Source organism: Pituophis catenifer, unplaced genomic scaffold, assembly GCF_029215685.1.
Source record: "Pituophis catenifer annectens isolate HBS135680 unplaced genomic scaffold, rPitCat1.0.hap2 SCAF_4, whole genome shotgun sequence".
NCBI classification, from domain to species: domain Eukaryota; kingdom Metazoa; phylum Chordata; class Lepidosauria; order Squamata; family Colubridae; genus Pituophis; species Pituophis catenifer.
In genome coordinates, this window is record NW_027256884.1 from 54,214,156 (window position 1) to 54,237,468 (window position 23,313).

General features: G+C 39.4%; 1 protein-coding gene across 2 annotated transcripts in view; it reads left to right on the top strand.

The window, feature by feature from the left end:
- Positions 1-838: 838 nt before the first annotated feature.
- The window catches only part of SMPX (small muscle protein X-linked), a 54,577-nt gene continuing 32,102 nt past the window's right edge, over positions 839-23,313 (top strand). For both annotated transcript variants that reach the window (XM_070944026.1, XM_070944027.1), the window contains exons 1-2: positions 839-988; positions 6,050-6,120. In XM_070944026.1, coding sequence (XP_070800127.1) covers positions 6,082-6,120 — 39 coding nt within the window. In that variant the 5' untranslated portion in view covers positions 839-988; positions 6,050-6,081. The remainder of the gene's footprint in view (positions 989-6,049; positions 6,121-23,313) is intronic.

Here is a 23,313-nt window from a genome sequence, read left to right on the forward strand (position 1 = left end):
TTCTGTTGAATTTGAACATATGATGCTTGCACTGAAAAATATTGTGTGCTTTGAGATAGATATTTTTTCTTTTTCTTTTGGAGATATGATTGATTATAGACTTTAAGTAAAATTAATTAGCATCAAGGCAATCAAAATTAAACACTAAGAACAAATTCTTGCCCGGGGACTCGCCATTTCCAAACTTCATGTCTGCATGCCCTGTATCTCAGGGTCTTCTGGCAACTGAGATGCCTATGGATAGCCCGTGGGACTCCATTCTTGAAATGGTGTTTTTAGTCCTATCCCATCTCAGGACACTGTGTCTCAACTTTGCAACTTTTACCTCAATGTTGCAACTCATCCAAAAAGAGCAAGATGTATCCCTCCTGGTTTCCCATTGCTTCTTCCATCATTTTCTTATACCGAATATCTGTCAAAGAAAAAAAAAAACCTCTAAAATTTCATGCATTGATCTTTTTTAAAAAATAGATAATACTGGGAATCATATTCCCATGATTTTTTTTCTTGACAAGTGGCCTGAAGATTTGCATGAGGTCTGTTCACTGCAAAAAGTTATATGTTAAGAGGAGGAGGAGGAGGAGGATGTTTAATACTATTTATTCAAAACTATTAAAAAAAACTTCTGACATTTCTACATTGAGAAAATGGCAGCAACATATTACCTGGAACTGAGCACTCATATATTTTTGCTTGACACTTGAGAGCCATAGTTTCAAGACAGAATGAAGTTACAGGATGAATCTTATTCTATATTTAGGAAGAACAACTGCAAGCTATGACAGGAATTCTCTATTACACTTGGCTTCTGAAGATTGCTCTATTCCAGTCCCAGAGGTCCTTTCCCTTGAGAGTATCCATCGCACAAAAACTTAATCTATTTCACATGAAAGATATCAGCTGACCTAAGGTGCCTCAGTGAGCAGCAAAGGGAGGTGTAGCATTCACTCTTCTGACAGGCTGGAACTTTTCTGATATAAATAATCAGGTACTTAATGGGAGTTGAAGAGGGAGGGGGCAGCTTTAAAAAATAAAAGGTTGACTTGGGAAATACATTTATAGCTAGGGAACAAGGACAAGGGCTATGTTGCTGTGAATGTGATTCTCTTTATACCAGGTCATTAATGTTTTTCATTAACTATTACTGCAACTACTGAATACACAGGCAAAAGTTTTTAAATTAAAGAATGTTCTGAGATTTTGCAGTTTCTTAAATGTATGTGCTCTTGTATGATTTTCATAAAAGCCTACTGGGCACAGTTGGTGACAGCTAACCAAATGCATGTTTATTTTTCTCCCTGTGGCTTTGTGTAGAGAGTCATGTTCAAATAAGCAAAATTATAATACTCAATGTTTGAACCCATAAATATTAATTTCTTTCTCATTGCTAAAATGCTTATCATTAACTCTGGAGTCACAGTGACCTTTCACGAAATGAATTGCACTTGAGCAATCATTTCAACATAGAGTTGTATTCTCCCTCCTTTCAGAGTAAGCTTGCTATTCAGCATAATTTCTATCTAGGCCTTAAAAAAGAATAATACAGATGCATTTCATAATACCCATGCCAGTTTTATACATGTTATAGATGGGGAGGTCAGCATGAGAACAATGTCATATCCAGCTTCTTTTCAATTGCATCTGGGTTGCAGGAGTAGGAAAGATGGATATTAGAGAAGCACCTCGTGCAGACCTCCACTTTATCCAAGCAAATTGAAACAGTTTGGTGCTGAATAACTGCATGTCCCTCAGCACTCCCCACAGGGCTTATTTTTAGACAAGGCAGAGCAGTTAAGAACTTTTCCCTCCTGTGTTTATTTCTTCCTGTGCCTCATGCTGGATCACAAATCCTAGGGATCTTGGCATGTAAAGTCCAGTACTTACTAAATTACTCAGTCATGAAATCAAAGTCTGTATGCCAGATAGGACTGGTTTTTTCAGTCATTTAGTTAAATTCTGTTCATATTATTTAAATTTGAAATTATTCAAGTACTATCAGACTGCACTGTGACCTATAATTTGTGGATTTTCTCAACCTGTTTTTATGTCTTAAAAGATTTAAGAAAAACACTGAAAATTATCCTCTTAATTGTTAACTGTGCCCCAGAGTTCTTCAACAGATGGGGACAACCCAGTAACCCCAACAGTCTCAGCTGACCTAGAGCTCCCAAACATTATGTCATCAAAATCTGGTGGGAATTGCTAATAACAACTTGACAATTTCCTACTGATTTCAATGGAAAGGGTAGAAAATATATAATACTATATACAATGCATTCAGAAAGTATTCAAACCCCCTTCATTTTTGTCAATTTTGTTATGCTACAGCCTGATTCTACAGTTGTTGAAATTCATTTTTTTCTCATTACATTCAGTACTCTATAATGACAAAATGAAAACAGAATTTTAGAAATGTCTGTAAATTTATTAAAAAGAAAAAACTGAAATATCACATTGACATAACTAGTCAGACCCTTTGCAACACCACGTGAAATTTAGCTTTAATGCCCTCCATTTGTCTTGATCGTTGCTGACATGTTTCTACACCTTGATTGGAGTTCACCTAAATTGATTGGACATGATTTGGAAGGGCACACACCTCTCTATAGAAGGCCTCACAGCTGACAATGCATACTGTAGCAGAGCAAAAGCCATGAGGTCAAAGGAACTGCCTGCAGAGCTCAGAGATAGGATTATTGCAAGACACAGATCTGGGGAAGGCTACAATAAAATTTCTGCTGCACTGAAGGTTCCTAAGAGCACAGTGGCCTCCATAATTTTCAAACGGAGGACATTTGGAGCAACCAGGACTCTTCCAAGAGCTGGTCACCCAGTCAAACTGACCAATTGGGTGAGAAGGGCCTTAGTAAGAGAAGTGAACAAGAACCCGATGGTCACTCACCCGATGCACCCTGAAGGACTCTCAAATTGTGAGGAACAAATTCTAAGCGGGTTTATGTTCAGGACAGCAGAAATTAATTGTTAATGAGAAAAAAAAAGAATTTCAACAACTGTAGAATCAAGCTGCAGCCCACAAAATTGACAAAAGTGAACAGGGTCTGAATACTTTCTGAGTGCTCTCTCTCTCTCTCCCCCCCCCTCTCTCTCTCTGTGTGTGTGTGTGTGTGTGTGTTTAACACACCATTATAAAACTTAAAAAACCTCATCTACACTCCAAAATGAGGTGAAAAGGGGACAAAACATCTTACTTTATACAACACAAAGAGCTTGCAGCTATCAGCAACTGAAAAAACTGTTGTTTATACCTGGTTGCAACTGTGGGAAGGAATGAGTATAGCATGTAAAATCACATTGTTTCAGGTAGGCTGCAATCCTATGTACTGTATAAGTACACAGGAGAAGAAGCTCCATTGAATTCAGGATAAATGCAAATAGTAATATTAGGAAAGAAAAAAATAATTTATCCCATAACAGATCTTTTGGCTGACATTATAAGATGTTATGGCTGGTGCTACAGAATGTAGTCCAAAATGTCTTTAAGGCAACAAGGTAGGATTCTAAGCTCACTTCCTTACACTAATTTGATGGTTTAAAAAAGATGTGTAGAGACAAGGTCTGAACTAAAATTTCCAGCATCTCTTTATCACTGACCATGCCGGGAGGAAAGCAGGAAATTAAAACCCAAAGCAACTTGTGAGCTTCTAGCATGTTTTCCCAAAACTAAGACCTCTCTGGACAATAAGCCCAATTGGGCTTTTCAGTGCATGAGTTAAAATACACCCTCCCCCAAATAAGCCCCCCAACAACTACTTATACGCATGCACAGCCGTTCCCGACATTTTCTCTGGTTGCTTGCCATGCAAACAACATGAGGTGAGGAGGCGAGGCCGGGGGGGTGGGGGAAGGGGTGACATGCCCTCCCCTCCCTGTTCTTCACGCCGGCTGAGCAGTTGGCTGCCGCTGCCCTGCTGTGTCCTGCCGCTACCACTGCCTCATGGAGTAGGACTCTGCAAGGCTTGTTGTGTCATTGCATGCATGAACGGCAGCACTGCTGTGAGCTTCATCATACCGGCACCAGCTTGCATCCTGCCACTCGTGGCTGCGCTGGTATGTCGAACCTTGTGACAGTGCTGCTGTTCGTGTGTGCAATGGCACAAGCTCTGCAAAGTCCTGCTCCACGAGGTGGTGGTGCGATGAGTCTCACAAAGACTCATTTCTGACAGGTGGGGTGGGGGAGAAGCGAGACGAGTGGAGTGAGACATGGCTCACCTTGCCATCTTTTCTCGCCACCTCATGGAGCAGGACTTTGCAAGGCTTGTGCTGTTGCACGCACGAACGGCAGCACTGCCGCGAGGTTCAACATACCGGTGCAGCCACAAGTGGCAGGATGCCAGCTGTGCTGGTATGATGAAGCTCGCAGCAGTGCTGCCTCCACCCCCAAAATAATAAGCCCACCCCGATAATAAGGCCAAATCCTTATTTCAGGGTTCAAAAGAAAATAAGACCCTGTCTTATTTTCAGGGAAACATGGTAATTGGGAATTTGTTTTGAGGGATAAACAGTATAAAGAGTCAATCTCAAAGTTCCTGTCTAGTACACCCCTTATATAATTGTATTGACCAACTGCTGATAGTTGTAATTTGTCAACCTTAAACGGAGCACAAGTTCTTCAGCCCTAGTGCAAAATATTTGGTATCTCAGATAGTTCACATTCTTTCCCAACATTGCAATGCTTGTGCAATATTAATATATTTGGTGAGATTCCAAGAGTGTTTTTGGTGAAAGGGGAAAAATTTCCATGAAAATATAAAAGTACCATCTGTTTCTATTAACTATTTTAGCCTCTTTCCTGTTCATGCAATCAAATCTAAAGACATAATGCCTTTAATATTTCTATTGTTAAATAAAATTAAGCAAGTAAAACAGAGGATGGGTATTGCAGTCCAAGAAGATAGTCTATTTTCACTTATCAACATTCTGTTGTCCTGATTTCTCAAGCAACAATGAGGTCATTTAAAACTGGCATGGAAGAAAGTTTGCCTCTCCTTGAAGTAATCCTACGCAGTTGTATCATTGAGGAATTTCCATTTTGATTATATTTTATTCTTAGCATTTATTTTTAGTCCCAATTTAAGGTTATATATAAACTGGCTTCTGGAAAACAGTAGATATCCAAGCCATGCCATACAAGGCATGGTAAACCTATGATCATAATTGTGCCCAAAATTTATGTTGCTAAGTGGGAAATTTGTTAAGTGAGTTTTGTCCCATTTTATGACTTTTCTTGCCACATTTGTTAAGTGAATCACTACAGTTGTTAAATTAGTAACGGTTGTTAAGTGAATCTGGTTTCCCCATTGACTTTTCTTGTCAAAAGGTTACAAAAGGTGATCACATGACCCCAGGATACTGCAACTGTCATAAATGTCAGTTGTCAAGCATCCAAATGTAAATCATTGGAATGCTGTAGTGATCATAAGTATGAAAAATGTTCATCAGTCACTTTTTTCAGTGCTGTACCTTTGAACGGTCACTAAACAAATTGTAAATTGAAGACTATCTGTACTTCAATAGGCACAGTAAGATGGGAAGTTGTATTGAGCATACAGAATGCCACTGCTCTTGTAATTTCTAGTGGTCTTTATTCTCTGAATTCCCTTCTTATCAGACCTCTGAGTAATTTGTTTATCCTCTTTAGGTACAGTCTACTAAAAGACTTCATCCAGGCTTTTGCAATTCTGTTTTGTGAATTGAAATAAATAGTAAATAAATAATGTAGATAGTTATTAACTTGTGCCTTTGATGGAACATGTGCTCTTTTCCTATTGTGTTGTGAAAGTGATATTACTCATTGGATCTATTAAAAATTCAGTAATGAATTTCAGATGTTCTAAGTTCCTTGCAGTATTCTGTGGGCGTATCTTAGTAACTCTGAAACTTGAGTCTGAAAGATAATCTGAGCTGATGAATTTATAGTTACCAGGAAGTACCATGGTCAAATTATAGGTAATAAAACCTTGCTTACAGAATGCCATTATAACCCATAAAGTTTTTGCTATCATTTTTTTGTTTCCTTAATTGATTTTAGGTTTTTTGCAGTGAAAATTCTATTGCTTAAATATGTCAAATCAACGAGCTTCAAATATCAGAAGCATTCAGGTAAGGTATTTTGTGTGATTGCTTATAAATAACTATTTTAAATGGAGGACAGATGCATGGGTTGGAACTTTAATTCTAGTTAGGAATTCTCAATTTGCTATAAATGCAGCTAAATTATTTTGATGAAACAATTTGTTGCATGTCTCACATATTTTTATTAGAAAAAAAAATGAATCACAATATGCTTTTTTCCCTATGTTTTTCTTTGAAGATGTTTTGCTTCTTCTTTGTTGAAGAAGCTTCTTGGATGAGAAGTGAAACGTCTTCAAAGAAAAACAAGAAAGTCCAGTTGCCTCTTGAAAAAGCACCTTTGGGACTCTCAATTAAATACCGTATTTTTCAGAGTATAAGACGCTCTGGAGTATAAGATGCACTTTAGTTTTGGGGGAGGAAAATAAGAAAAAAAACTGCCTACCAGCATCCATCGGTATTCATCTGGCTAGCATCCTTAGCAAATAGCCTGGTCAGCTTCAGCACAATAGCCTGATTCAGCACGAGCAGCTGATTGGCGGGTGGAATACCCCCAATCAGTTGTTCCCAGAGGTGAAGTTTAGCAACAGATTCACTAGTTATGAGCATGCGTGCGCGCGCTACACTTGCACATGCCTCGTTGGAGTAGATACGCAGCTTCAAAAATGCAGGTGATCGTCGCAGGGCACTCCAGTAAGTACAGCAGGGGAAGTGCGGGACTGGTCCGACAAAGCAGCAGCTGTTCCAGGTTGCCATTTTGGCCTCTGCATCTTGCTTTTTCACTCTCCGAAAGCTCTGTTTGAGAGGACGTGCAGAGGCAGAAGAGTGGGGGCCGGTGGGTGGTTGGGACTACATTCAATGTATAAGAGGCACCCAAATTTTCATCCTCTTTTAGGGGGGGAAGTGTGTCTTATACTCCGAAAAATACAGTACCTGTTATTGTTGTTTCTTGGCAGGAAAATGATGGCTATTTCATTAAACAGAATATTCCATTCTGCCAATTGACTAAGGTGGAAGCCTTGACCTTCCAGATAGTATTCATCTAAAAAAACCAAATAGCTTGCTTTTTGGTCATGCTTAGGTTGATGGGTATTTCTGTGAACAAAGGAATAAATATCATTGAAATTAGACATTTTTATTTCCTAGTATATCATGTCGGATAGCTCGAATTGATTAATAAATCATCCAGAAAAGTTAGGCCCAGATTAGTTATTTCCCCAAATATACACTCTAAATATTAATAATCATATATGAAGAAACCAATGGCATTTGTAGTTTATTTGAAACCCAGAGCAGCTATCTTCTCTCAGTCAATCACTAACAAGGCCTGGAAGCATTGCTAGCTCCACTTGCTTAGCAGCGCTAGGTTGCCAACCACTAAACAGCTAATTGGCATGTCATCAATAGCAATCCAACTCCATGCCATTGACCCTATGAATAAACCCTCTGTCAGGGTTCCAAGTAACACCTGCAACCAAGAAAGACTCCGAGGCAGGCAATTCCTCAAAGTTCCATTTTATTAGAGATGACATATTGGTACATCTGGGAAAACCCGAATCTGAAAGCCCCCGGGTTTTCCCCACCCAAAGGAAAGTCCCCTGCACCCACATTTCCATCACATGATCCAATTAATCCACCATCCCAACTAGAGATGTTTCCCAGTCATGCCTCTCCAGGTGCAGGCTGAACGTCCTTGACTCCCAGAGAAAAGAATGTTGTTATGGCTATCTATCTCTACCCACTCCAATCAACCCCCTCCCAATTTCCCACAACAGCCCTATGCACTAGATGTGGCAGCCCTGAAGATCCAAAGAGAAGCTGGCCTCCAGGGCTGACAGGCTTCCCCCCCCCAACTGAAAAGCGTGTCCTGAAACAAGAAGAGCATAGGAAGTTAATTCAGTCAGTCTCTAACCACCTCCCCCCCACCCCCAGGAGAACCCTTTGGCTTATCAGGGAACTTATCATGGAATTGCTTTACTAGTCTATCTGCTTTCACATCCCAACTCTTAACCCAGGTAACTTGAGACAAAGGTACCCTTTCCAATGGACCAAGTATTGTAATCCACCCCTATGTAATTTAGAGTCTAAAATCCTCTTAACTTCACAATGTGTTTCCCCTACTGGCTTGGGAGCTGGTCTGGTTTGTGGTCTCAACCTTGAACTAAATGCAGGCTTTAGCAAGCTGCTGTGAAAGACTGGATGCACTTTCCCTAATATGTGTGGGAGGTTAAGTTGAACTGTTACGGGGTTAATTACTTTCACTATCAGAAAAGATCCTAAGAACTTAGGTCCTAGATTTTTGCTGGGCAATTTCAATTTTATATATTTGGTTGACAGGTACACTCAATCCCTCACACGGAAGGGGGGCTGGAGAGATAGGTGTTTGTCAGCTTGTTTTTTGTATGCTTCTACTGCTTCTGCTAGCGCTTTCTTGGTGTTTTTCCAATCCTTTTTTATTTTTATTTTTTTCACTTATTGCAGCATTCCATATCGGTGTCAATATCATCCATAACATTCATATTTACATAAGTTCTATTTCTATTTCTATAATTCACTATCCTATATTATACAGTCACTTAAATTATAATAATATTTACATGTAACTTCGATACAATCATATTATCATCAATATTATATAATTCTTATAGACTAATTTTACTCCTATTCTCTAGCCATATATACCATCTACTCCAAACTTGGTAATACTCCAATTCTTCTTTCCCTTTCAATTCCATAGTCAACCTATCCATCTTCGTGCACTCATAAACCTTTCTTATTATCATTGCCTTTGAAGGAATATTAGTCTGTTTCCAATTTTAAGTGAAAACGATTCTGGTTGCAGTTAATATATGTAATATTATATATTGAAAGTTTTTAACCATTTTCTCATCTAAGATGCCCAGTAAAACTAGTTCTGGCTTCAGTTCGATCTTTTGTTCAGTAATTTCTTCCAATGGAAGTATTTTATGCCAATACTTTCTGGCTTTGGGGCAGGTCCACCACATGTGGTAGAAAGATCCCTGTTTATAACTACATCTCCAGCATTCGGGAGAACTGTTTGGAAACATTTTGGCCAATGTTACTGGGGGTAAATGCCAATGATAAAACATCTTGTAGAGGTTTTCCTTATAGGCTGCCAACATCGTTAGTTTATAGTTTTTCTCCCATAATTTGTCCCAATAGTCTAATTCAATACTATATCCAAAATTTCTAGCCCAATTTATCATCGTCTCCTTCACAGTTTCTTCTTCCATTTTGAATTTTAGGAAGAAGTTATAAGATTTGGTAATCATTTTTTCCTCTGTCCCTAGCAATATTTTATCCAATTCCAGTTGTTTTCCATAGATACCATACTGTTCTAAATCTTTTTTATATCTTGTCCTGATTTGGTGATAGGGACACCAATCAATCTTTATTCCTTGATTCCTTAGGTCCTGGTCAGATTTTAATTTTCCTTGTTCATCCAATAATTCTGTATAGCTCACCACCTTATTTAAATCTAATACGTTTGGATAAATCATTGCCTCCATTGTTGATAACCAAATTGGAATTTTCATGTAATGATTTTTCCTAATTTTTTCCCAAATGCTTATCAAGGCATCTCTTACTAAGTGTTTCTGGAAATATGCATGGGCTTTATTCTTCCCCTCCCAGAGGAATGCGTGCCAGCCAAGTTGGAGATTGTGGCCCCCGAATGTTAACACCCTTTTGTTGTTCAATTTAATCCAGTCTTTAAGCCACGTCATGGCTGCCACTTGATAATACAATTTATTTATTTATTTATTGGTTCAATTTATATGCTGCCCTTTTCCGGAGACTCAGGGCGGCTTACAATGCATTAAGCAATACTCTTCATACTTTTGTATATACCTGCTTAGTAGGGCTTTCGCCTCCCCACAAAAGCGGTGTTCTTTTTTTAATACAAAGTCAGTTTATTGCCCCCACAAACCGGGTCCTCATCCGGGAGGCCAAAACAACCCTTATTTCTCAAATCTTGCAAAAGTTTGAGTTTTATTCGGGCTTTTTTCCCCAACCAAATAAATTTTGTTATTATTTTATTTAATTGTTTGGAAAAAAAAATCCCTAGTTTTATTGGTACCATTTGGAAGAGATACAAAAATTTAGGTAATATATTCATTTTTATTGTAGCAGTTCTGCCCATTAATATTTGTAATTTCGCCCAGTTATCCAAATCTTTTTGTACTTGTTGTAGTAATTTGTTCTAATTGTCCTCTTTTATCAAAGAACATTTTTCCGTTAACCAAATTCCCAGGTATTTCACATTCTTAACAGTTTGGATCCCCAATTTCTCTTCCAGTTCCTCATTTTGCCTGTTAGTAAGATTCTTAGTTAATATTTTATTTTATTTTATTTCTTTATTTTAAGCTCTACTACCTTGCCAAATTCTTCAATTTCCTGTAATAATATGATTCCCATCTCTAGAGCATCTTCTATGATAAAGGCCAAATTGTCTGCGAATGATTGAATTTTGTATTCTTCCCTTTTAATTCTCAGTCCTTTATTTCCTGCTTTTGCCTAATTTGTATCAATAATATTTCCAAAGAAAATAAATAGAAGGGGGGATAGGGGACATCCCTGTTTCACCCTTTTAAATATACTAAAATCCTCTATTGTTTCCCCATTTAATATTATTTTTGCTGATTGGTTGGAATAAATTGCCCTAATCATTCCCATAACTATTTCCCCAAAATTCACAATATTCAATTGATTAGTAAGAAAATTCCAATTTAGATTATCAAAGGCTTTTTGAGCATCTACAAATATCAGTCCTGCTTGCTTTTCCGGATGAGCCTCATAATATTCCAATGTATTCATTATAATCTGTGTGTTATTTCTTAGATGTCTGTTGGGTTCATTCCCTTTTTGGTCAGAATGAATGATTTCATTTAATATGTTTTTGACTCACCCATTATTGTAACAAATATTTTATAATCGGCATTTAACAGCGAGATTGGCATTTAGTTTTTAATTTGCTGTTTATTCGTGCTGTCTTTTGGAATAAGCATTTTATGTACCTCTGTCCATGACTTTGGTAATTTCGCATGTTCTAATGTTTCGTTATATACATCCAGTAGTAGTATCTCCAATGGCTCTTATATTTCTTTATAAAACTCTGCGGGAATTCTGTCTGGTCCTGGAGTTTTGTTGTTTTTTTGTTTTTGAATTGCCGCCTTCATCTCTGCCATAGTGATTTTATCATTTAACATTTCCTTTATTACATCTGGTAATATGGGGAGGCTCCTTTCATTTAAATACTGTTTAATATCTTCTTCTTCTATCTTCTCCTGACTATACAAAGTTTTAAAGAATTTCTGGGCAATACTCTTTTTCTCTTCCATCTGATAATGCACATTCCCCTCTTCATCCTGTAATTGCTGTATTAATTTTTTTTCCTTCTCCTTCTTCAGTTTGTAGGCCAGTTTGTAGGCATGTTCAAAGAAATTCTGTCTTGTTGATTTAAGTTTTTGGGCCATTTCTTCTTGTGAGATTAAATTGATTTTCTGCATAATCATTTCTTTTTCTCTAATTTTCTCATTTGAGGATTCTTGCATCCTAAGTTCCAATTCTTCAAGTTTCACCTTAGAGTTTCAGCTCTAATTGTTGTTTCTTTTTTTCTTTGTTCCTTTGTGCCACATATGCTATTGTTAAGCCCCTAATAGAAGCTTTAGTTGTAAATTTTGTAGGGTTGTATGTTCATTTAAATTTTCCTTCAAAAAGAAGTTTAGCTCTTTTTCTATCCCTTGGACATATTTTTTTTCTTTTAAAACCCTCTGATTCATGGTCCATCTCCCTCTCTTTTTTGTTCTTCCCTTCCATTTCACTATTAGAGGATTATGGTCTGCCCATGTATTTGATATTATTTCTACCTCCACTATATTTTTACCCAATTCCAAATCCATCCACACCATATCTATCCTGGACCATGAATTATGCGGATTGGAAAAGAAAGTGTACTGACTTTTCTGTGGATTTATTTCTCTCCAGATATCCTTTAAATCGGGGGTCCCCAACCTTTCGGACCTCAGGGACCACTAAATTCATAATTTTAAATACCACGGACCACTAATATCTGCCTAATGACCGGCTGGGTGGGCATGGCTAGGTGGTCATGTGACTGGGTGGACATGGCCAACTCAATGGTCAACTTGATGTCATTCACACCGAGGAGCGCCTCGTCGGCCTCCACTCATCCCTCCCCTGCCAGTCACTCCTCGCCTCACCGCCCGGGCTCCTTAGGGCTCCAACAGGAAGCAGTTGTTGGGAGCTAAGCAGCCACCACGAGAAAGAGTTGGCAAAATAGCTGGCTTAGTTCAAATTGGATCTGACCAAGAAGGAGGCTCAGCAGAAGCACCTCACTGAAGACTACGAGCATAGGCTTTCCAAGCAGAGGGAAGATCTGCAGGAGTGCAAGGCCTGGAGGCTCAGTGGGTTGAGATGGTCAGTCAGTTCCAGGCCATGATGCAGTCCCACTGGAACAAGGCCCTCCGGCTCTTCGCTACCAGTACAACTTCCCTCCAGCCTTTGCCCAAAGTCCCGCACCAGGAGGCTGAATCTCTGCCCCCCTCCAACCCACATAAAAAGACCCCGAAGGGGGAAACTCTCTGCAACAACACAAAAGTTTATTGCATGTATCTGGCCCAGGGCCATAGTTTGAGGACCCCTGATTTAGTGCAATATAAAAGAATGCAAATAATTTTTCTGTGGACCACCAGCAGTCCATGGACCACCAGTTGTGAATTGAGAAAGTGGTAGTTCCATCTTTGTTCTCTAATTCTTCTGGGTACCTGATTGAGAGTTATAATTTCTCTCCCCTTATAAGTCAACGGAACACCTTGTGTCCTTCTATAGATTTCATCCCTGATTGCTTTTTTTGCAAACCTCACGTGTACTTCCCATGGTAATTTATGTGGTCGGACGTAATTGGTATGTACTCTGTAGATTTCGTCAATGCCATTCTGTATTTCATGTTTATTCATCTGGAACATGTCAGCCAACATTTCTGTCATGAGGTTCACTAGATCTTCCTCTTTATTCTCTGCTATATTTTGAAATCGAACATAGAAAGATGATTTTTCCAATTCTAGATGTATTATTGCCTCCTCCAGGTCTCTGTTCGCTGCCATCAATCTTTCTTCTGTTGCTTCCAGTTTCTTTTCTGTTTGCTCTATTCTTACCTCCACTGTCTTTATTCTCTGTTCATTTTTAGCAATTGTCTGCTGTATTTTCCCCATTTTGTCATCCAATTTCCACATATCTTCCTTCACTTTTTTCCATATCACTCTTCATTTCCTCATGGTTCTTACCTATTGACTCTCAGTCAATCTATTAATGTTTTCAGCATCACTTCTTGGATCATATTCAACATCGACTACATATTATGTAGACTCAGTGAGGATCCTACTTTCTCACCACCCAGCATGTCTCCTGTTGATCTCTGTCCTGATGGGGAGGTTGTTATCGGCGTGGTTTTCTTTGCAGGTTTTTTTTTATTGAAAAAGTTTTACAAGTACAAATTTTCCCATTTCCCCCCCCTTCCCCTCCCTAACCCTCCCTAGCCCTCCCCTCCTCCCATGACTTCCCCAAGGTGAAATCCAAATCATATTATATCATCATACTTTACCGCACATCTATTCTACCCCCTGTGTACTATACATTTCTAGATGACATTGAACTATTCTACCCCCTGTATACTATACATTTCTACACAACATTCAACTAAAACCTATCTGGTACTTCCTAGTTTGATATTTATTCTGCACATAATCTATCCATTTCTTCCACTCCCGTGCATAGGTCTCTTGAGTCCGGTCTTTTAAGTATGCTGATATCTTCACCATTTCTGCAAAACTGGCCACCTTCAAAGTCCATTCTTCAATAGTAGGCATAACATCCCTTTGCCAATATTGACCAATCAGTAACCTAGCTGCTGTCACCATATACAATATCAATTTTGTTTCACCCATTGAAAAGTCCTTAACTATGCCCAATAAAAACAATTGAGGAGAAAATTGAAGTTTTTTCTTCAAAACATTTTGCATAACCCACCAAATTTTTATCCAGAAAGCTTCACCTTCTTGCAAGTCCACCATATATGATAATATGTAGCATCTAAACAATCACATCTCCAGCATTTTGGTTGAACATTAGGATACATACACGACAATTTCTTAGGATCTAGATGCCACCTATAAAACATTTTATAAAAATTTTCCCTCAAATTCTGTGACTGCGTAAATTTAACATTCTGAACCCATATTTTTTCCCACGTTTCCATCATAACTGGTTCTGCAAAGTTTTGCGCCCATTTAATCATACAATCTTTAACCAATTCATTTTCTGAATCTCTTTCTAACAAAACGTTATAAACCCTCTTAATATGCATTTGGCCTTTCTCTTTTATCTGTCTTATCAATTCTTCTTCATGCAACATTAAACCAGTTTTTTTGATCTTCTCTCCATCTCAATTGAAGTTGATTATACTGTAACCAAGTTAAATTAATCCCTTCTTCCAACAGTGTCTTTAGTGTCTTTAGTTGCCATCTGCCCCCATCATTAAAAAGTACTTCTTTATATAACCCCCCCCGAGTGACTTTATATTTGTATTCCTTATAATATGACCAAGATCCAACCACAACGGTATTTTATAATCCCATTTGAACTGGTGCTTCTTCCATACTCTCATCAAGGAGTTTCTAAATATATGGCTGTTGAATACTTTATCCACTTTATTTTCGTAGAACAAATATGCATGCCAACCAAGTTCAAGATCATGACTTTCTATATTCAGTATTCCATTCTTTGTCCTTCCAAACCAATCACTTGCTGCTGCTTCATAATACAGTCGTAGGTTTGGAAGTTTAAGGCCACCTCTTTCACGAACATCTTGCATAATTTTCAGTTTAACTCTTGGCTTTTTCTCATTCCAAACAAACTTATTCACTCCTTTTTGCCATTCCATCAGCTGTTTATCACTTTTAAGCACCGGAATCATTTGAAACAAAAATAAAAATCTAGGTAGAACATTAATTTTAACTGCTGCTATTCTTCCAAGTAAGGACAGCTGCAGTTTTTTCCAAGTTTCCATATCCTTTTGTACCTTTCGCCACAACACCTCATAATTATTTTGAAACAGTTTTATATTTGAATCTGCAACTTGGACTCCTAGATATCTCACCTTTGGTACTATTTCAAAGCCTGCCTTCCTTTCAAGTTCCTTCTTTTGATCTTCTGTCATGTTTTTAACTATCATCTTGGTTTTTTTCTGATTCAGTCTAAATCCTGATACCATGCCATATTCTTCTATAATGTCTTTCATCTGGATTATTGATTCCATCGGCCGTGTTAGGGTAACAACCAGATCGTCTGCAAATGCCCTTGTTCTGTAATCCTCTTGCCTTATAACTATTCCATTCAAAGTACTCGAGTCCCGTATTGTATTCAACAAGACTTCTAGAGTTAAGATAAACAACAACAGGGATAATGGACAACCTTGTCTTGTACCTTTTTCTATACTGAAGTTTGTAGTTAAGCTTCCATTAATAATAATTTGTGCTGTTTGCTCTTCATAGATTGCTGAAACCGCCTGTACAAACTGATCCCTAAAATCCATCTTTCTTAAAGTCTTTAATAGAAAGTTCTAATTTACTCGATCAAAGGCCTTCTCCGCATCCAAAAACAACAGCACTGCAGAGATCTATTTTATTCTTCTCAAGATATTCCAATAAATCTATAATTTGCTTCACATTATCCTTCATGTATCTGCCTTCTATAAATCCTGCTTGATCATGATGAATCACCTCTTGGATAACTGGCATTAATCTGTTGGCTAATACTTTTGCAAAAATTTTATAATCCGTATTCAGGAGAGATATTGGTCTAAAATTTTCCGGTTTTGTAGAACCTGCTTCCTCTTTCAGTATCAATGAAACAAAAGCTGCTTTCCATGAAGGGGGTATTTTACCCCCTTGTTGTATGCTACAAAATAAGTCTTTAAGATGTTCAATCATTTCTACTTGTAAAGTTTTATAATACACCGCAGTTAAACCATCCGTCCCTGGAGCTTTAGCTGTTTTCAGTTGTTTAATAGCCACGACAATCTCCTCAGCTGTTATTGGTTGACTCATTCTTTCCTTTTGATCACTAGAAATTTTCGTAACTCTCCTTTCTTCTAGATATTTATTTATAAGTTCATTCTGTATATCATCTTTGGCATATAGTTTGGTATAATAATCTAAGAAGGCTTCTTTGATTAGTCTTTGTTGAAAAACTTCCTTCCCTCCATACTCAATACTGCCAATAGTCCGAGTACTCTGCTGCTTCCTCAGTGTGTAAGCCAACCACCTGCCCGGTTTATTAGCATTGCAAAATGTATTGTTTCACAAATTGTAAATTAGTTGCTGCTTGTTCTGCTATGAGCATTTGAAATTGATCTTTCAAAAGTTTTATAATTCCTTGTAGTTTTTCATCTGTTGGATTTTTTATGAGTAACTGTTCTTTTTTCTTTATCTCTCCTTCCAGTTCTAATCTTTTTCTTTGTCGATTTGATTTATGTTTAGAATTCATGTAGATCAGAACCCCCCGCATATACGCCTTACTCGCGTCCCAAACAATTTCAATAGGGGTACCCTTATTCAAATTCATTTCAAAAAATTCCTTCATTTGTTTTTTGAGTTCATTTACATTCTTTTCATATCTAAACAAATTTTCATTTACTCTCCACGATCTTCTCTCATTCTTTCCCATTTCTATTTCTATCCATACCAGGCTATGGTCAGTTAAAGTCCTTGGTAATATCTTTCTTTTCTTTGTTTTTAGAAGTAAATCAGCCATAAGTAGAATAAAATCAATCCTAGAGAAGGATCTATGTGTATCTGAGAAAAAAGTAAAGTCCAGTTCTTTTGGGTTATGCACTCTCCATATATCTTTCAATTCCAAATCTTCTTTCATATCAAAAAAGATCTGTGGTAATTTAACACATGACTTTGCCAAACTCTTTTTATCTTTTTTGGGATCTATTACTCCATTCCAATCTCCCATAAGTAAAATAGATCTATAGTCCCATTGTAATATTTTAGAGTACAATATTTTGCAAAAATTTTCTTGTTGCTGATTAGGAGCGTAAATTCCAATCACCAAAATTGGACCATTATATGTATAAAGTTCAATTGCTATATATCTTCCACAATCATCTGCTTCTATAATTTTAGCTGGCAATCTTTTATTTATATAAATCACTACACCATTCTTTTTCTCCGGATTTGAGGCTATAAACTGTGCTCCTAGTCTAGAATTTATCAAATATTTTTGATCTTGTATTCTAATATGAGTTTCTTGTAACATCATTATTAAATTGTCTCAGATAATGAAATATTTTCCTTCTTTTCTGAGGTGAGTTCAATCCATTCACATTCCAAGTTAAAAACTTATTTGTCATAATTTCCCAGTCACTTGGGAAATTCTTTTATCTAGGCTTGTTCTAAAAAAATACACCAGCAATCGCTCTGGTAGGGGAGGCAGTGTCCCAATGACTCTCCTGAATTCACGGATATGCTCTCTGATAGGCTTCCCCCTCTGCATTAGGTTTCGGAGCTCGTCTTCCACATAGGGGTCCTCCTCCTCCTCCTCATAACGGGCTCTCAATAGTTGCAAGAACCCATCCGCATCTTGTAGCTGGGGGCCCCTGTATTTGTAGAGTGATGCTGACCACCTCTTTGCTTCTCCCTCCAGCCCTTCCGAGATAGCATTCACTAGGGCTCTGGGGAAAGGGTAGAGGTGTCCGAACCGCTCTATGTATATCTCAGCTGAATCGAGGAATTGGGCGAGGTTGTCTGGGTCACCATCGAACTTCCCTCTGAACTGGGGTGGCTCCTCCCTCTCTGCCCTCTCCTCTCTGTGCTGAGCTCTGGAGGGCCGGCCTTGGTGTTGATAGTCCTCTGCCTCGTCTCTCATCCTGGGGTGGGGAGGTGCTGCCTTGTCTGGGCTTCGCTGCCATTCCCATCCCCAGCTCGCCCTTCCCAATTCACTTAGGGGTTTTTCTTTATCTTTTAAATTTGCAAAAGAAAATTCCGCCTCTAAGGCTTTTGGCACAGTCCCCGGGTACTTATCTGCCTCACGTTTCTTTGCTTGAAGTTCTGCGGGGAGGGAAGGCGGAGAAAGTTGAACCTTTGTATTTTCCAAGTTGGCTGGAATCACAACCGCTTCTGTTCCTCCCGTTTCTTGAAGCAGGCTTTCCTCCGAGAGCTTGGCTTCAGCCATAGTCCGTCCGACCAGATGTCTGGGAGGGAACGGGATGATTTAAACTCAGCCAGCCTGGATTTGGAGGAGAGTTTGGCTATCTGTCAGGTTTCGGTGCTATCTTGAATAAACTTCATTCTCAAGTGCAAGCTGTCTAATGAATCATTTTTATTTTAAGAATAGCGGAATCCGACATTTCTGATTCAAATTGTAGCCAAACTGGCCCCTCCTTCCAACCCCCTCCTCTTCCGCTCTCCAACCCCAATGTCCCATTGGCCATCATACAGATCCATCTCTACATCCTGGCACGTTCTTTTCACAGGAATGTAGCCCCCATCCTCGTCTCCCAGGAAACACTATCTGTAACATACAAAACTAGGTAAAAGTTCATCTTGTTATGTCAGCACTGGAAGAAAGCCTAATTTGGAACGCTGACAGGGGGAGCCCCCCCCCGCAGCTTTAGTGGCTGGCTTTGTCTGCTTTGAAGCCATTCTGCCACACAGTCTGATTCTTTCTAAGAAGAAAGTCTTCCCTCCCTTTTCACCACAGAATCCTCTCAGAAATTTCCCCAGTGTTAATCAAGTCTCTAAGGGAGAAGGAACAGATCAAAATCACTTTAAAAAAAAAACTTTTCCCTTTTCTTCTAGCCAGCGCTGTTGCTTTAAATACTTTGTAGCATATTAAAACACTCAGGCAAATCCACTTTCACTTTCAGCTTTTTTCCTATCACTGAAGCCGGACGCCATTTTAGCAAACTTTCACTTTTTCTCCATTCTTAAATTCAATCACAGGGCTAATACAAATACTTGCAGTTTTGAGTTTCAAGTCCAGATTCCACCCTGTTTATTTTTAATAATTCTCTTGGATTTCGCTGGTTATGTTGGTCGCGTCGTCTGGCTCTGCTGGATGCAGAGTTGTCCCCGGAGTCCGGAGCCTTGGCGAGCTGGATAGGGAGCCTCACCTGCTTCCTCCCCAGAAGCAAATAAGACAATCTGGGGGCTTCGCAGGGGGCTCTACCTGATCTCGCCGGCTCTCCTCACGTTTCCTTAGGAACACGGAGTTTTTCAAGCCGCCTCTCAGCTGTAGAAGCGGCTCCTTATGGGCGGCGGGGCTGGCGGTCTTAAAGAGACCGTCTAGTGACGACGGCAGCACCAACCGGCAGTTTTGCAGTTTTTGTGATCATCATTGTGCTTGTCATAGTTAAACTCTTTAAAAACGTCTTCCACAGTACCATAAATTGCCTAGTCTTTATTTTCTCAGAAGTCCTTTTCTCTTGTAGAAATTTTTCCTTCTCTAAACCCTCATTGTAGGTCCATTATTATTTTTTTAAAAATGAATGTAATACTCTATATTATCCTGTCTTAGACTATATAAGTTACTCCTTAGTATACTACAAATATAATCTAAAATTAATAGTTAATTAAATTGTTAATATGATAATCTAACATTTCTAATTACCACTAGCAGTATCAATTCTAATCTAAATACATTTACAGATGCATAGTCATATAGGTTATATTAAGTATCACATTTTAAATATGCATATATGCATATATATATATATCTTTTTTCTTTTTTCATAGGCTTTTATGTGCATATTCTCTCTAGCCAGGTTTTACCTATGTAAACTTAGTTGTTCTTCAGCCCTAGGTTCTGTGAAATCTCATTCACAAGTTCTTGGGCCCTTTTTCTGCTGACAAACTGCAACTCTGTGTTGCTTCCTGGGAGACCCAGATAGCTATTTCTGCCTCTTAAGGCGTCCTCAGTGGGCCCTGAGGACGCCTTAAGAGGCAGAAATAGCTATCTGGGTCTCCCAGGAAGCAACACAGAGTTGCAGTTTGTCAGCAGAAAAAGGGCCCAAGAACTTGTGAATGAGATTTCACAGAACCTAGGGCTGAAGAACAACTAAGTTTACATAGGTAAAACCTGGCTAGAGAGAATATGCATATATATATATATATATATATATATATATATATATATATATATATATATATATATATATATATATATATATATATTCTGAGGTTTTCGCGGGTGTTTGTATGTAGGTCTTAGGTTATTCGGGTTTTCTCCCGCGTAAAATTGGAGGTGTCTTGGCAACGTTTCAATGAAGTCTCATTCGTCATCTTCAGGCTGGTGTTTTCGGCTTCGTGCTTCTAGGAGCAATGTGTGTGATCACAACTGTTTCTTCCTTTTAACTGCCAGTGGGGGTGTGAACTGATTGGGTGGGAGTTTGGCTGTGATCTGATTGGGTGGAGGTGTGTTCTGATTGGTTGGGGGTTTGGCTGTGCTCTGATTGGATGGGGGGTAGGCTGTGCTCTGATTGGATGGGTCCGTGGTCATGCCTCATCATCAGTGTGGGTTTGAGTCTGTTTTCTGCATGGATGTGTGGTGGTTACATCCTGTGTGGGTCTCGTGAGTGTGGGTCTGGTGTCATTCTTTGTGTTAGGGACTCGTTTGTCAATAAAGGCGGGTTTCCAAATGGCTGGTAGGCGGGAGGTATCATCTCATTTATTCATGCTGTGTGGACGTTTTTCTATCTCGATGGCTTCTCTGATTATTCTGTTGTTAAAGTGTTCAGTTTTGGCAATAATTCTGGTCTTTTTAAAGTCAATATCATGTCCTGTGGCTTTGAGGTGTTGGACCAGGGAAGAAGTTGGTTCTTCTTTTCTGACTGAGTTCTTGTGTTCTTCAATGCATGCACTTATTCTTCTGTTGGTTTGTCCGATGTATGTGGTGGGGCAGGCGGTGCATGGGATTTCATATACTCCTTGATTTTCTAACTCAATTTTGTCTTTGGGGTTCCTTAGGATGGTGGATATTTTTTGGTTTGTGCAGAATGCTGTCTTGATGTTGTGTTTGTGGAGGATCTTGCTGATTCTGTCTGTGGTGCCTTTTATGTATGGGAGGAGGGCTTTGCCGTTTTCTTGTTCTCTATCTTGGATTTTAGTGGGGGTTTCTTTTTGGATTAGGTTGGTAATCTTATTTCTGGAATCCATTGGATGTTAGTACGTTAGTGAGAGTGTGTAGTTCGGTTTTTAGGTGTTATTCGTCAGCTAAGCATTTTGTTCTGGAGATGAGTGTCTTGGCTACGGAATTGATCTGTGCTGGGTGGTGATGTGAGAGTGCGTGCAGATAACGGTTTGTGTGTGTTTTCTTCTGGTAGATGGTGTGTCCTAGGGAGCCATTGGATTTTTTGTAGACTAAGACATACAGGAAGGGAAGTTGGTTGTTCGCTTCTGTTTCCATGGTGAACTGTATTTTGGGGTGTAGGCTGTTGAGGTGTGTGAGGAAGTTGTCCAGTTTTTCTTTCCCAGGTGGCCAGATTATGAAGGTGTCGTCTACGTATCTGAGCCAGAGTTTGGGTTTGTGATCAGATTTTTCTAGAGCTTGGGTTTCAAAGTGTTCCATGTAGAGCTTCGCAATGACAGGTGAGAGAGGTGATCCCATGGGTGCTCCTTCTATTTGTTTGTATTTTTGTCCGTTATAGATGAAGTAAGTGTTGGATAGACAGTGGTTGGTCAGATCTAGGATGTGCTTGGGGGGGGTGTATTTGTTTTGGATAGCTGTCAAGGCTTCTTTGATTGGCACTTGGGTGAAGCGGGATATGACATCGAGGCTCACGAGTAGGTTGCTGGGCTGTAATTTTTGTTTCTTTATGATCTCTATGAACTGGAATGAGTTTTTTACATGTGAGTTGATGGATTCTGCATAGGGCTGTAGTTATTTGGCGAGAAATTTGGCTAGGTTTTGTAGAGGTTGCCAAGACACCTCCAATTTTACGCGGGAGAAAACCTGAATAACCAAAGACCTACATATATATATATATATATATATATATATATATATATATATATATATATATACTGAGGTTTTCGCGGGTGTTTGTATGTAGGTCTTTGGTTATTCGGGTTTTCTCCCACGTAAAATTGGAGGTTTCTTGGCAACGTTTCGACGAAGTCTCATTTGTCATCTTCAGGCTGGTGTCTTCGGCTTCGTGCTTCTAGGAGCAATGTGTGTGATCGCAGCTGTTTCTTCCTTTTAACTGCCAGTGGGGGTGTGAACTGATTGGGTGGGAGCTTGGCTGTGTTCTGATTGGGTGGAGGTGTGTTCTGATTGGTTGGGGGTTTGGCTGTGCTCTGATTGGATGGGGGGTTGGCTGTGCTCTGATTGGATGGGTGTGTGTTCTGTTTAGGTGTGGGCTTGGTTGTGCTCGGGTTAGTCTGAGTAGCAGGGGGATTTGAGCTGGTGAGCTGTGTTGCTGTTGTTTGGCTTCATGTTCGTGGCCGTGCTACCTCTTCATAGTGGGTGTCAGTCTGCTTTATGTATGGATTGGAGGGGTTTAAAGGGGCTAATGATGCAGCTGTGGTCTGGCTTCTGGTTTGTGGCTGTGCTTCATCGGTGTGGGTTTGCTTTTTGTGTGGATGTGTGGTGGTGACATCCTGTGTGGTTTTCGTGAGTGTGGGTCTGGTGTCATTCTTTGTATTAGGGACTCGTTTGTCAATGAGGGCGGGTTTCCAAATGGCTGGTAGGTGGGAGGTATCATCTCATTTATTCATGCTGTGTGGACGTTTTTCTATCTCGATGGCTGTGGGATGTCCACACAGCATGAATAAACGAGATGATACCTCCCACCTACCAGCCATTTGGAAACCCGCCCTTATTGACAAATGAGTCCCTAACACAAAGAATGACACCAGACCCACACTCACGAGAGCCACACAGGATGTAACCACCACACATCCATGCAGAAAGCAGACTCAAACCCACACTGAGGAGTTTGTTTGCAGCTCACCAGCTCAAATCCCCCTGCAACTAACCTCTACCTAAACAGAACACACCCCCATCCAATCAGAGCACAGCCAGCCCCCCATCCAATCAGAGCACAGCCAAACCCCCAACCAATCAGAATACACCTCCACCCAATCAGAACACAGCCAAGTTCCCACCCAATCAGTTCACACC